Raw genomic sequence first — 13,689 nt, 5'->3', positions numbered from 1 at the left:
TTTGACGGAGATGGACGCAGCAGACACCTCTGGCGTTGGTCAACGGGACATGGAAGAGCCAGGAAACAACGGGGCGGCACGAGAACGGCACCGTGGCCGTTCCCGCAGCCGCAGTTATTCCATTGCCTTTAAGTTGGACGTCCTCAAGACACTGGAAGAGCTCAACGGGAATATCAGTGCTACCGCAAGGGCCCATCGAATTCCTCGTCAGTGCATCCAAGACTGGATGAAAAGCAAGGACCAACTTCACTCATGCGCCTCACTTAGTGACATCTGCATTCGAAAGCGAAGAAACGTTCCTTCAAGTGAGGAAAGGAAGAAGAAACGGGACAAGTTTCCTGATATGGAGCAGGAACTTTCAGTATGGATAGCACTCCAACGTAAGAACGGCTTTCCGGTTTCTACTTGCACGATAAAGTCCCGCGCCCAAGAAATACTCGAGAACGGCGATAGTCAGTCCCAGGACTTCCAAGCATCAAACGGGTGGCTGGACCGCTTCTTGACCCGATACGACGTTGTGTGCAGGACGGTCACAAGCGTAGGCCAGAAAGTTCCGGAAAACGCAAGTCTATTGTGCCGGAGCTTTTTTGACTTCAACAACAGTGTTGTTGGTGGTTTACCACCATCGTGCATAGGGAACATGGACGAGACTCCTCTTTGGTTCGATCTGCCACAGAACAGGACATCCGATTTCAAGGGAGTCAAGCAAGTGAGATGTAAAACTACCGGAAAAGAGAAGCTGAGATACACCGTTGTCCTGAGTGCGATGGCAGACGGAACGAAGCTAAAGCCTATAATAATTTTAATAATAAGGGCTCAAGAACGTCCCAAAATGTGAGTTCCCAAAGGAAGTTGTGGTGACTGTTGCTATGAAGGGCAGCATGACAGCAGAACTTATGAACACTTACAAACAAAGTTTGGGCTGCACGTCCGGGAGCCTTTTTTAAGCCCAAGACTGTCCTAGTGATGGATAGTGCGCCAGCGCATCTGAAGAATACCACAAAGACAAGCTTCAAACAGCACTACAATACGTCACTGTCAGTCATTCCAGGAAGCCTGACACCTATTCTACAGCCGGCGGACGTCGTGTGGAACAAGCCGTTCAAGGCGGCCATGAGAAAGCGTTGGGAAGATTGGCTGCGCAATGGGTCCGCGGAGTTCACGAAAACTGGGAAGCGACGAAGCGCTTCCTACCTGACCGTCGCGCAATGGGTAACGGAAGCATGGGATACGGTATCCCACGATCTCATCAAGCAATCCTTTCTGCAATGTGGATTAGTTGGAAGCCAAGACCAGGACGTGCTTCACAGCTCCTTGCGGGAATTGATGTGTACAGGTATACCATCTCTTCAGGCAGACGACCCATAGGCAGCGGCACGGAAGGCGATGATGACTGAGTGCCACGTTCTTGAACATAGTTAAAGATGAAATAAATATTAGTCGTAACCAGTACGAACGACTCCGTTTTCCTTTCCTTTTTTTTTTTTTTTTTTTTTTTTTTTGTTCCCCGATTTTTGCGGCATGCCGAAAAATACCAAATTTAGGAGCGGCAGCATCTGGACTTCCCGAATTACCCGGCATGCCGGTTAATGCGGGGGAATACGGTAACAATTTCTCTAATGATGTTTTCTGCAGCAGTGTTGCATGTATAGAACCAGTTCCAAGTCTAGAGAAAGAGAAATCACCCTAAGAAGTCCACATAGGTCCTTGAAAACCCTTGCAAAACTTCCCAAAGTATCTGTACGAACCATGATTGGTCTCCTCAAATGCCCATGATGAGTGGGCAATTCGTTTGAGGAGAACTTTCCACGTTGCATGAAGAGGGAAAGCGGAAATTGTGGCAATGGTATCTTATGTTGCGCGAGGATAAATTTTTGCAGTTTAGTGCCTTTTCAATGGCATTTTATGCATGGCATCTCCATTTGACCTGCAGTTGCATACAATGCTGACCTCAGAATGGTACCATGACTCAAGACTGTTCCTTGAATGTGTGACCTTGTAGGCCATTAGAGGAGGTATCATTGCATTGAGGGTTGTAACGAACAAGCTTGACGACACCATCTATGTTATTGCTTGTATGGTTCTGATGTTGGCAACATGCATCTGACATTCTTTTGTTGAACCTGTTTTTAAACTATTTCAGATTTGAATCTGCTGCAGAGCAGTATTCTTCATTGCTGGGAGAGAGCACAGGCGATCAGCGTGCCTTCCTGCTGCAACAGGTCTGTCCTGCAGTTGAACATTTCTAAAATGCATTGCATACATCATGTGTCGTCATGGCGCAAGCATTGTACCATTGTACCAGCATACCATTTGTGGTAGTTGTTTCTCTGGATAAGCAGGCCTCTGGACGGTGCTGTATCCTCTGTCCAGCATAGCCTAAAGATCATTAAACAGAGTACAGTAAAAGCTTGTTGATTTGAATCCCGCGGGGACGCGAGAAAAATTCGAATTAAACGAAGTTCGAACTAACGAAAGACAAAGAAACAGACATGCGCAGCCACGAGTGCATGATGAACACTCAAAAATGTATCTGTGAAATGAATCAGGTATTGAGCTTTGCCTTTAAGTGTTAAAACGAAGCACGGCCAAGCTTTGTTTGCACACACGTGCCGTAGTGCTCAGTCTTAACCTTCCTCAAAGCTAAAGAAAAGGTGCGTGAAGTTCGATGCACCTCCATTTTTGACGGCTGCACTGGCATCTCCTCCCCTTTGTCATCCACGTTGTTGTCTGCAGGTCCGTCTTATCAGAAATCTGCGTCTGAAATCTTACCAGAAATCGTCTTATCAACAGAAATCTGCGCAATTATCGTCTTTCCGGTTAAAGAGGAACTGTTTGCGTCAATGAAGTCTGCGAAGCAGACGTCTTGGAGCACGTCACACACGGCTCCTGTAGGCAATCTTCGTCCACGCTTGTGGACACAACTTGGGAGACTTGGGGCAACAAATCCACAGTGGCGAAAACGGTTCGCAATCGTTGCTGGACTGACCTGTTCTCACGCGTGCACCAGCATGTGCAACGCAGTGAGCACTACCGCCGCACTCGATACTTCACTTGTGAACTAATAACCGACATTGTGCACGTGAAACGATGACAGTAACACAGGCAAGATTCCGAAAATAGACAAACGGCCTTCCCGAAAGAAGGGGAGAGGAGGAGAAGATGTAATTTGGTAGCATCTGCTAATTAGGAGAAAGCAGAAGCGGGCCTAGTAGCTTGGTGCTCAGCCAAGCTACTAGGCCCACACCTGCTTTCTCCTAATTAGCAGATGCTACCAAATTACAGTAGCTAGTAGCTTGGTGCTCAGCCAAGCGCCAAGCCGCGAAGAGCTGAGGAAAACGTCTTTCGATTGTGGCACGCAGTTTGAACCCTGGAAAGCTGTCAGCGGCAGCGCGTGGTTGCGAGCACGCAGTTAGAATTATTCGTAGCGAAGGCAATTTGTGTGTGAACTAACGGGCATTGATGTATAGGTGAGCATGGCGGGACAATGATGACTTGTTCGAATTATTCGGAAATTCAAATAATTGAGGTGTGAATTAACAAGCTTTTACTGTACTAAAGTTTGCCAGTCAGGATGTGCTGGAGGAACGCCTCGCACATTGAACAATTGACACATCCACATTTGAAGTGCTGTTGTTAACTGATTTTTTGTACAGGAACACATGTCCCAATAATTTTCAACCAAAGGCACAAATTCATTATTTTTCCAAAACCACTCTTCAAAACAGCCAGGGGGGCTCCATAAGCTGCAAAGACAAATTTTGGTTCATGAAATGACACAATGTTTTCAGGTAGTGGAATGTCAGCGGCTTCTGGGAGACTGGCAGGAGGCCTTGCGCTGGGCCGAGCAGCCCACGACCAATGGCTATGTTGGTTCCTCCCAGCAATTTATGGCCCAGTACCTCAGGTTTGTTTTCTGTTGTACAGTATGTAGACGGTAATTCAGACTGAGGTATTTCTCACCTGCAGTTACTCCTTCTGTGCACTGCATCAGCAGACAATAGGAAGTGGCATCAGTGAGCGAGCAATGTAGCGTTCCAAGTTTTCACACACGTTCACAGTATCCCATTACAGTGCAGAAACCCACATTTTTAATGAAAAGCATGTGTAATGCCCATAGACATGGGAGTAGTCCCACAATATCGTAATCCAGATTGACAGTCCCACAGTATGCCGTTGCATTGCAGAAAACAAATTTTTAATGAACAGCATGGGTAATGCCCGTAGACACGGGCATGGTCTCGCAAATCGTAATCCAGATAGATAGATATTCCCACAGTATCTCATTACATTGCATAAATCCACATTTTTAATGAAAACCATGGGTAATACCCGTATATATGGGAATAGTCCCAAAGTACTTCAAAAGTCACGTAACCGACCAATAGTCACGGTAAAGTGATTTTTATATTAAAGTGGATTAAATTGTGTGACAAATAGATTAAATTATGTGAAATGAGATTGAAAATAATGAAAGGAGAATTAATTCTGATGACAAAAGGATTAAATTTTATGGTATAAGGATTAATTGTCATGGCACAATGATTAATAAGTTGGCAAAACCTATAGTAATATGGACGTGGTTTTCACGAATGTTACTCACGGTTGCAACATGCAGGTCACCATAAGAACTATGCCTCTTTTCCTATATATGTAGTATGTACTTATACGCTCGAGTTTGATAGTTTTAGCTTTAGATCCTCAGTTAATTCTAGTTTACTTTATTCAGTGTTATTTAATGAGTTTCTCTAAATTATTCGGTAAAGGAATGTAATATTTGGGCTTCTGCAGTACCCCAATCATTACCGTGGCCTAAATTATTTTCGTTTCCGTTTCTGTGCCAGGTATTTTGAGCGTGCGATATCCGTTTCTGTTTCTGTTCCCTTTCTCTGTTGATGATTCTTCAGAATACTTTTGTAAATTGAATTGCACAGTGGTAAGACATTGTTCAACAAAAGCATGTTGCTTGGCCACTTCTGATAGCTGGATAAAGCTGATAGCTGAGTGCTGGACAAATTAAGCAGTATCCTACGTGCTGTTTTCTTGCTTGCCTCCACTATGATGTGCAATTGAGGTTTGCTATGATCTCCAGATTTCTAGATGACCCTACAAAGAAGAGCAGCAGCTTACTGTGCAAATGGGATGGCTGGAGTGCTCCACAACAAATACTTCTGGCACAGCACCATTCTCAGCATGGCTGCGGAGATGCATCCCAGGTGGTGGCCGCGCTGCTGGAGTTACAGGCACTCGAATGGCCTCCAACCATCGATCCAGGAACCGTGGAAGTATTGCGATCACAAACAGACGATGTAGGTCTACATTGGCATCATTTCTTTATGCCTCGTGTTATACGCCTCATATCTATTCTCTATTGAGCAATTGCACAAACTTTGAGGCACTTGATAAACAGAGCCTGAGGTTTTAGCGTTCAACCCGATTCTTCCCCGAATTGAAGGTTGCCTCTTTAGAGTGAAACCCGATTTTTACCCGGCAAATTACCCTCACTGGCACGTCTGCGGGAATGCACACTAACTTGTTTGGCAGCAAGTGCGGTTACATCACCGTTTGTACCTAATCAGTACAGTTAGTTTGAGCAAGTCAACCCGATTTCTCCCAGAATTTAGCATACTGGAAGTTTTTTCACCCGAATTCGCAGGAATTTAGAGCACATGTTTATTTACACAATTTTTATGCCCCGAATTTAGAAAAAAAAATTTCTGGAAAACTTCAGGCTCTATTGCTAAAGTGCGGTGCGTGCAGTGTTCACCCAATTACTGTTCTTACCTTTAGCAATCTGGAAACACTGAATACTGGAAAAATTGAGCAAGATAGCTTGGCAAATAGCATCATTGTTCTGGTTGGAGAGCTACACGCTGGTTACAGGATGCAGTGACATCTAGCCTGCTCGAATACAAGCTACTGTGGTCATTCTATTGTAGGCTTTTTGGCAGTTCAAGAAATTGCTGGTGGGACACTGTGACATGTGCCTTTTCCTAGACAAAAGAGACAAACTTGGTGAGACAGACATATTCAGAGACGACATCTACATAAACAGAGCCATATGCAGAATAATGTCTGAAATCTGAGGAGGGATAGCCTGCATATGTCATGAATTCACTTCATTGCAGTGCACTGAATCTGCCTACTTTTCGCACATTACATGCAGTACAATACTCATCCTCTACTATTTCAGTATAGTGCCAAGGTGGTAGGTCCCCTTCTGCCTCCCTATCACTGCTGTGGGGCTCTAGGAAGTGTTGTCGAGAACTCCCGTCCAGCACTAGTGGCAGCAGCTCGCCTGGCCCGCAAGCAGGCTAATTTGAATCTGGCACGCCGATGGTTGCTGCAAGCTGCTTCTGTGGGATTAGACAAGGTAATGGTGTTCGAAACCGTTTGATTGTCACAGTTGATGATGAATGGTTGTTTCACACCAGGCTCAGTGCTTGGAAGATTTGGAAGAACAACCAGAGTCTGAATTGGCCCACGAAACAGCAAAACTGCTGGCCAGCATGGGAGAAAGGCTCCGGGCCGGTCGCCTCTTGGCCCGCATTTCAACCTGCTCAGACCCGCAGGTGGCTGCCAGGTAGGCCTCGCTGTGTATCAAGGGGGACGCAAATATTTTAGGGCTTAGAATAGAGACCCAGTCTTTTTAGTTGACCAGGCATGAGCTGCAGTAGTTAATGGAATTGACTATAAATGAAAACAAATGACCTACAATGGAAAAAAATGGAAGCACAACAAAGTGGTGGAGGTGGTGGTTATTTTTATCGAAGATGCTTTTTAACAGCATGTAGTTTAGCAAATAGTGCACCCGCAACACTAGAAACAAATTTGGAGGAGAAAACAAAAGGAGATAAATAAAAGAAGTTTATAATTGCTGTCTGCAGAGGAAAGTTTATGCATAATTGAAGTTTTCAGGACATATTTTTTTCTAAATTCAGGGGGTAAAAATTGGTTAAATGAACGTGTGCTCTAAATTCATGCGAATTCGTGTGGAAAAACTTTCAGTATGCTAAATTTGGGCAGAAATAATGGACTCAATTACTCAAATTAACTGTGCTGGTTTGGTACATATGGTAATGTAACTGCATTTGCTGCCAAACAAGTTAGTGTGCATTCCTACAGATGTCTTAGTGAGGGAAACTTGCCGGGTAAAAAGCAGGTTTCAACCTCGAGAGACAATCTGCAATTCAGGGTTAAACCGATAACTTCAGGTTCTATGCATAATGAATGCCTGAGGAGGACCTTTCTGCTGAGGATGCTTTCTAATTGCCAAAAGGAATGCCTCTTAGGTAATGTTGAAAGCACACTTTTCTTCTGTTCATGACTGACAATGGTATAAAATGATAGAAAGCAAGCGTTGGTTTTTATTTATTTTTCCCTAGTTTCAGGTTTCATTATGGATATCTGCCAATGGTTTGCTTAAGGTCATGCAACAGCATTGCAATCAGGTTCTCTTCTTGGGTCATTTAATTCCTGGAAGACAATGCACAACAGAAGGGTAGCAAATGCTGTTTGTGCTTGTTCCCACTATGCACGGCATAGGGGCACAAGGGTGAATATCGCTACAGGGGATATTTTTGTAGCTTATACTTTTTGTGAACAGATGGTTAGGTAGCAAGCAAGCTGGTTATAAGTATCCATGATACTTACACATGTGTAGGTATCGTACATACTACCTACCTACGTAGTAAGTAAGTAGTACTTGTATACATGGTACATGTGTTTGAGGTGTTGTGTGTGTATGCCCCTTCTTGTCCCTCATCTTGGGTTTGGCTATCATAGGTCAGGCTTTTTGTTTTTGTCCTCAGTTGAACTACTTGTCAGCACTGACAAGTGTGTGTTTACCTTTCTAATGGAGAAGTGGGAACTGCAGGGAAGGGTAACGGACGTATTTTCGTTACTGCTATATTTTCGTTTCCGTTAAGTTTCTGTTACTGTTTCCGGTAATGGAAAGACTGTTGCAGAGCTGCGGGAGGACAGCCAGTCCGACTCTGTTGGCACCCTGTTTTGAACGAGAACAGGAGGTTGGGCTAGTTGGTACGTACTAAACAACATGGTAGCGCGCCAAACAGAACACGTGGAAAGTGCTGCCTCGGTGTCATACGTACACACTACACAAGTAATTTTACGTTGTTGGGATGCGCACATCTTGCAAGATTTTTTTAAAAAATGTACGAGCATGTCTTCAGACTTCAGTCACTCGGAGTCCAGCAACTCAAGGTGGGCGTAGCCTTCATCCAATGTCGCATTCATAAGCAGACACTCTCAGTCGTATGTCATACTGCCATAGCCACAGTGAAACCAAACATAATAAAAAATAAATAAATAAAAATCGTAGGCTGTCATTCTTGTGCTATGGTGGAGTATAGTCGTGTCGATGTCATGGAGTTATGAAGACTGGGACGAGATAAGCGAGGGAAGCACACTCGAGATCCAATATTGCGCTAGAGCATTACAGGGAATGGAGGCATCAAAATACAAAAATAAAATGAAAAATCACCCAAATGTCATCGCGCAACAGGGATAGCCATTACTCGAATTCAATACCGGACGATAATTTTTGTTTCCATTTCTGCTTCCGGTAATGAGGACCGTGGTATGCGTTACCGTTATCGTCACCATCTCCAATTTCGGTAATATACTGTTTCGGTTTCCGTTGCCATTACCATTACCCTTCCCTGGTGGCAAGAATGGAACGTTTGCAATGGTTGCCATGGCCGACTATTGATCAGGCTATGACAAATTCAAACACAGAGTACAAGGACCATTGCTCCTGCTGAGAGGGTGTCCCCTGTACTCTCTGTCAATTTCCTACGCAACTTCCTACTCTGGCAACTACTACGCAACTTCTCTGTCACTTCCTATGCTCCTTTGTCCGCAGTATTCTACATAGCAAGGAGGAGCCCTTCCTTCTGGTTAATGTGCATCACTTAGCAAAATTGACCTCTGCCCAAGAAGCTGTTGGCAAAAAGGCTTCGAGCAAGACATCCTGGAAAAAGTTACTTAGTATAGTGGACAAGTTTCTTTGTGGGTTTCTGCGTGTGGAGCTATTTTAGGTTCTAACTTTACAAGAACTCACGCAAAGCCTGATTCATGCTGACTGTCTGTATGACTCGACAATAACCTATTTTTTATAGAGCCCTTTTAACCTTGGTTCGTTGGCACAAGCGCGATGGAGGCCTTGACACATGCCTACAAGAGGTGGATCCACATCACACCTTGGAGGGTATGCCGCAGGCATTTGAAAATGACTCGCTGGGGTCTCTTCTCTGGCGTGCAGTTGCATACTCGCCCAACTCTGACAAAGTATGGGGTGTTCTCGGAGCTCATGCGTACAGCAGCGGTGGTGCACTCGACAGCGAAAGGTAAGCGGTTTTCAAGGCTTATTTTTCTCTACTCTCTCGAGTACAGGGGCAGCATCAACAGCTACTGCTTCTTGAAGTATCCGCACATAGTACTTCAATAATGAAAAAATGTAATACGTGAGGGTAGCTTCATAGCGCTGGGATGTGTTACTTGTGCCCTTACATTTCTGCGATCTCATGCTTGTTGATGCCAAAGGCTAATATGCAATTGTCTTTGTGAAGCACGAGAGGGTCTTTGGAGAGGAGGGGGTCTTTACAGAGGTAGAACAGATGTCAGTGTGACGCAGACGATGACGAGGTGTAAAAAAAACAACTATCCTCTAATGTATCTTAAAAGTCTGTGCTAGACAAAGTAGTAAACACCATACACCAAATTTTTGAAATACCTAAATGCTCATGTACCCCTGTTTTTGGTCGGTTCTTGATGTACAATGTTCCTTAAGAGGAACTACTTTTTGTGCATGGTTTTGCAACTACATCTTACCATAGCTATCTACCCTCTTTGACATGTTTTCATCAGTGAAGGGAAGCTGTCGCTCACTGCAGAAGAAAATGTGCAGCTGGAAGAGCTCTTGCCTGACACTCTCAACAATGAAGACCGCTTTGCTGTCCAACAGCTCTTAACTAGAATTCCTGTGAGTACAAAAAATATGCAGTGAGGGTAGGGTGCTTGAGATACTTAAGTGTTAGCAACGAAGGTGGTGTTTTTAATTTAATTTCACCATGTAATTTTGTGGCTCGACAATATGTGTCTCGAGAGGGGAGCAAGGGGGCGGGGCCCATTGTCTCTCCTGGAGCTCCTAGGTTACCTGTGGAAATTGGAAGTGCACGTAGTAGATTTCACCAAGTTTGTTTTTGTTAGATATCACAAATTTCATCAGTTTCACTCTGATGTGACCACAAAATCGGGATAAGTCATTCAAATATCTAATTTTAAACATAGCAAGAAAAACATTGTTCGTGTTGACCAGTGGCATAGTCAGGAAAGTATTTTCGGAGGATATCTATGGGATCTTTAGATGCCCCCATAAAATGTGCAAGAGAACTTTGACCTTGAGGAACATAAAAAATGACTGGAGCCTGAAGTTTTTGGGAAATATATTTTTCTAAATTTGGGGGATAAAAATTGGGTAAAGAAACATGTGCTCTAAATTCGTGCAAATTCGGGTGGAAAAACTTCCAGTACGCTAAGTTCGGGGAGAAATCTGGCTCAGTTACTCAAACTAACTGCACTAGTTTGGTACAAACGGTGATGTAACCGCATTTGCTGCCAGACAAATTAGTGTGCATTCCTATGGACGTTTCAGTGAGTGCATTTTGCCGGATAAAGATCGGGTTTCACCCTAAACAGGCAAACTTCAATTCGGGGTGCAAATTCAGGGAAGAATCGAGTTAAACCCTAAAACTTCAGGCTCTAAAGATGACGCACAGGCGAAAGCTCAAAACCAGCAGTGAAAGTTTTAATACAGAGGTTCCCCTCCCTGTTCCTTCATGTGTGTCCTCAAGCTCAAGGTCTTGCACTATAAATCTTCACCAGCTAGCCGCCATCCTCTCAGTTATCCCATAGAACGTCTCCCAAACGCACTACCAAAGATATATTTTCAGGAGGGTTTGGACCCGCCCTGGCCACACCACTGATGTTAACGTTTTCATGAATTGACTACAGAAACTGCAGCATTGCCTTGTTTACTCTCTACAGATGTGGGGCGTAGGCGTCCAAGAGCCTTTGGAAGCACTGTGCCCCAACCTACCTGAGCCGGCTCGAAATGCACTTATCACATTTCACGATGGGCTACTTCAGCGAGCAACCTTGTACCATCAAGTGGCGCTGCAGGCTTACTGCCACTACTTACATCTAGGACCGGTGGTAACTTATTCTCATCTTTCTCACTTTGTGGTACCACAAGTTTTCAGTTGCTGTTAAGATGTGTCTCACCTGACAGGCTTCACAAGTAAACAGTACTAAGTAAAAAATTGCAATTTTCTGATATGGCTGAAATACAGACACAGTCAAACAAACTTTTCAGACTCCTTGGAGCCTTAAACCCAATCCGAAATACTGAGCAATTCAAATTTTTAGTTGGAGGCCAAACTCCATTTTTCCCCCAACTCGTTCATTCAAAATAGTTGAACATGTTTCGACGGAGAGAGACAAACACAAGGAAAGGATGCCTTCGTCATATACAGTGAAACCCGTGTAGTATAACGATATTGACGGTTGTCACTAATTCAATCTTTATGCGAGGGATGTCGCTACAAGAGGGCTGACCCAATGCCATCTAGATACAGAAGGCCTGCTCATTGCCTCCTCTCCCTCCTTTGATTAAGAGTCAGAATTCGTCTGCTACTGCGATTCACCGTTCTGCGAATTCGAGAACCCACAAATGATTGCGGCTCACCTGGAAACTGCAGACCTGAACATTTCGACAAAAATTGCAAAACGCTTTCCAGAAAATCACTTTTGAGAAAGATTGAGACCTTTTTGCGCTTTATTTCCAAGTTTTCCCATTTAGTATGTGGGACCCTTCAATCACAACTCGCAGACGACGGTGGTTCGCCTTCATGGCCAGGTCAGCGCCATCCTACGGAAGTCGCATGATGTGTGTTATCCTGCGTGCGACGCTAACGACGGATGCTATGAAAGAGGGTGTAAATGCCAATATTTTATTGTAAATAGCTCGTTAGCTTTGATTGCTTTTGGTTGCCTTTGTAGATACGCATGAGGCCACGTTCAACTACGTCGAGGTGGGCGACGCAATGAGCTGGCAGCCCGTGCTCCACGATAAAAGTCTTGAGAATGTCAACAGCATGAATCGCACGTGCGCTTGCGTCTTCAACTTTTTTGTACACACGCTCCCGGATCGTTTTGCGCTTCCTACTTGTGCTGTCACTGGCTGCTTCTTTTCACAGTTTCTCCTCCGTCTTCAGGGTTGTTGACATTGTCGACTGCTGTGGTGATGATTCTCGATGATCGCTAACTTGGCATCCAAGTATGTCGCTTTTTGTTTCTTCGTCCGGGACGCCCTCGTTGCCGTCGTCGCCAATGTCAATGCTGGTACGCCATCGTCGAAAATGCGTCAAGGCAGAAAGTAGGAGCAAAAATGTCGTGAACAGCAGGTCACCGGAGTACAACTGACTCTCTCCGAAGGGAACCTTGAATTCTCGTGCGGGACTTCCGTACCGAAAGGGTGCTCTGACTAGGGGTACATCTTCCTGGCGTTCCATTCCTGCAGTGTCCTACAATTCACGGAAGGCACTCGCTGTGGTGACCAGGGTTACAGTTCGGAAGTTTTAGATCAGCCTCGCCTAGGATTCCAATTACCAATTCAGTCTAAGCTCATGATCCAAAATTGCGGTTTCAAATTTACTGCCGTAGTGCCGAGAATAGTCGTATTGGTGCTTGTCTGGTAACGTTTATTCCGGAAAATCATGCTTTGATTTCGATGCAACCGGAAAACGGTAGCAAAAAGGTATTAATCCTTAAGCGAAGGTAATGGTTCCCCGTAGGAGTTTGTAGTATTGAACGAGTCTGAATAATCAGCGTTAGAAAAATCAATCAGCTACTGTAGTTGGTAGCTTTTCAACATATCTCGAAGCAGTACACACTGCATGCAGTTGTCCTGTCTTGTCCCGTTCGTCTCCATCTAGTGTCCTGCTTTTAGATACGTGTATGTCATAATTTGTTCATCATGTTCAAGGTGGCACAGATTGCCATGTTTGAGATCTCTCGTGATTCACCTGTAGCAGGCACCGTGATAGACTTGACTGCAGTTGCACCATAATCCATGCCCATACTGCGTCATATTGCAGTGCGTGGTGTGTTAAACTTGGGCGTTTTTCAGAGGGCATATACCTGTAGATGTTGTTCAGGAACGCAACTTGGAGTGATTGGCCCTGAGGGTTTCTAGCATCTCACGCAGGAAGGGGAAGGCCCCACAACAGCAGCTTTGCGTGTGGTGCGCCTGGTGGCCTGCCTCGGACCTCTCTTGGGTCCAGCAATGGAAGAGAGCTTGGCATCTTGTCCTATTGGGCCCTGGAAAGCCCTTGTTCCACAACTTCTCTCTCTTCTGACCCATCCAGAGGCATGTGTACAGACTACAATTCAGGTACGCGCTTACATACATACAACAGAAGCAGCATACAGCTTTATTGTACAGTGAGACCTCATTAATTTGAACTTGCGTAATTCGTACCAAATGTACAAAAGTAAACCGTGTGTTTGAGTTCGCTCAATTCAAAAGCCTATTTAATTGGAAGTTCTTCTACGGACCGAGTGATTTTGAGTTAATGAGGCATGTATTGCTGTATGGTACTATGCTTG

At 44.6% G+C, this 13,689-nt stretch overlaps 1 protein-coding gene across 4 annotated transcripts in view; it reads left to right on the top strand.

The window, feature by feature from the left end:
- LOC135391622 (serine/threonine-protein kinase SMG1-like) overlaps positions 1 to 13,689 on the top strand; it is an 87,577-nt gene that overhangs the window by 24,122 nt on the left and 49,766 nt on the right. For 3 of the 4 annotated variants that reach the window (XM_064621944.1, XM_064621947.1, XM_064621943.1), the window contains 9 exons: positions 2,144 to 2,222; positions 3,792 to 3,907; positions 5,093 to 5,309; positions 6,194 to 6,373; positions 6,435 to 6,583; positions 9,141 to 9,368; positions 9,889 to 10,003; positions 11,068 to 11,235; positions 13,277 to 13,474. In XM_064621944.1, the coding sequence (XP_064478014.1) occupies positions 2,144 to 2,222; positions 3,792 to 3,907; positions 5,093 to 5,309; positions 6,194 to 6,373; positions 6,435 to 6,583; positions 9,141 to 9,368; positions 9,889 to 10,003; positions 11,068 to 11,235; positions 13,277 to 13,474 (1,450 nt within the window). The remainder of the gene's footprint in view (positions 1 to 2,143; positions 2,223 to 3,791; positions 3,908 to 5,092; positions 5,310 to 6,193; positions 6,374 to 6,434; positions 6,584 to 9,140; positions 9,369 to 9,888; positions 10,004 to 11,067; positions 11,236 to 13,276; positions 13,475 to 13,689) is intronic. The other variant, XM_064621946.1, reaches the window with a different exon arrangement.

The sequence above is a fragment of the Ornithodoros turicata genome, chromosome 4 (genome assembly GCF_037126465.1).
Source record: "Ornithodoros turicata isolate Travis chromosome 4, ASM3712646v1, whole genome shotgun sequence".
Classification (NCBI taxonomy): Eukaryota; Metazoa; Arthropoda; class Arachnida; order Ixodida; family Argasidae; genus Ornithodoros; species Ornithodoros turicata.
This window is presented reverse-complemented; position numbering and strand designations above follow the sequence as displayed.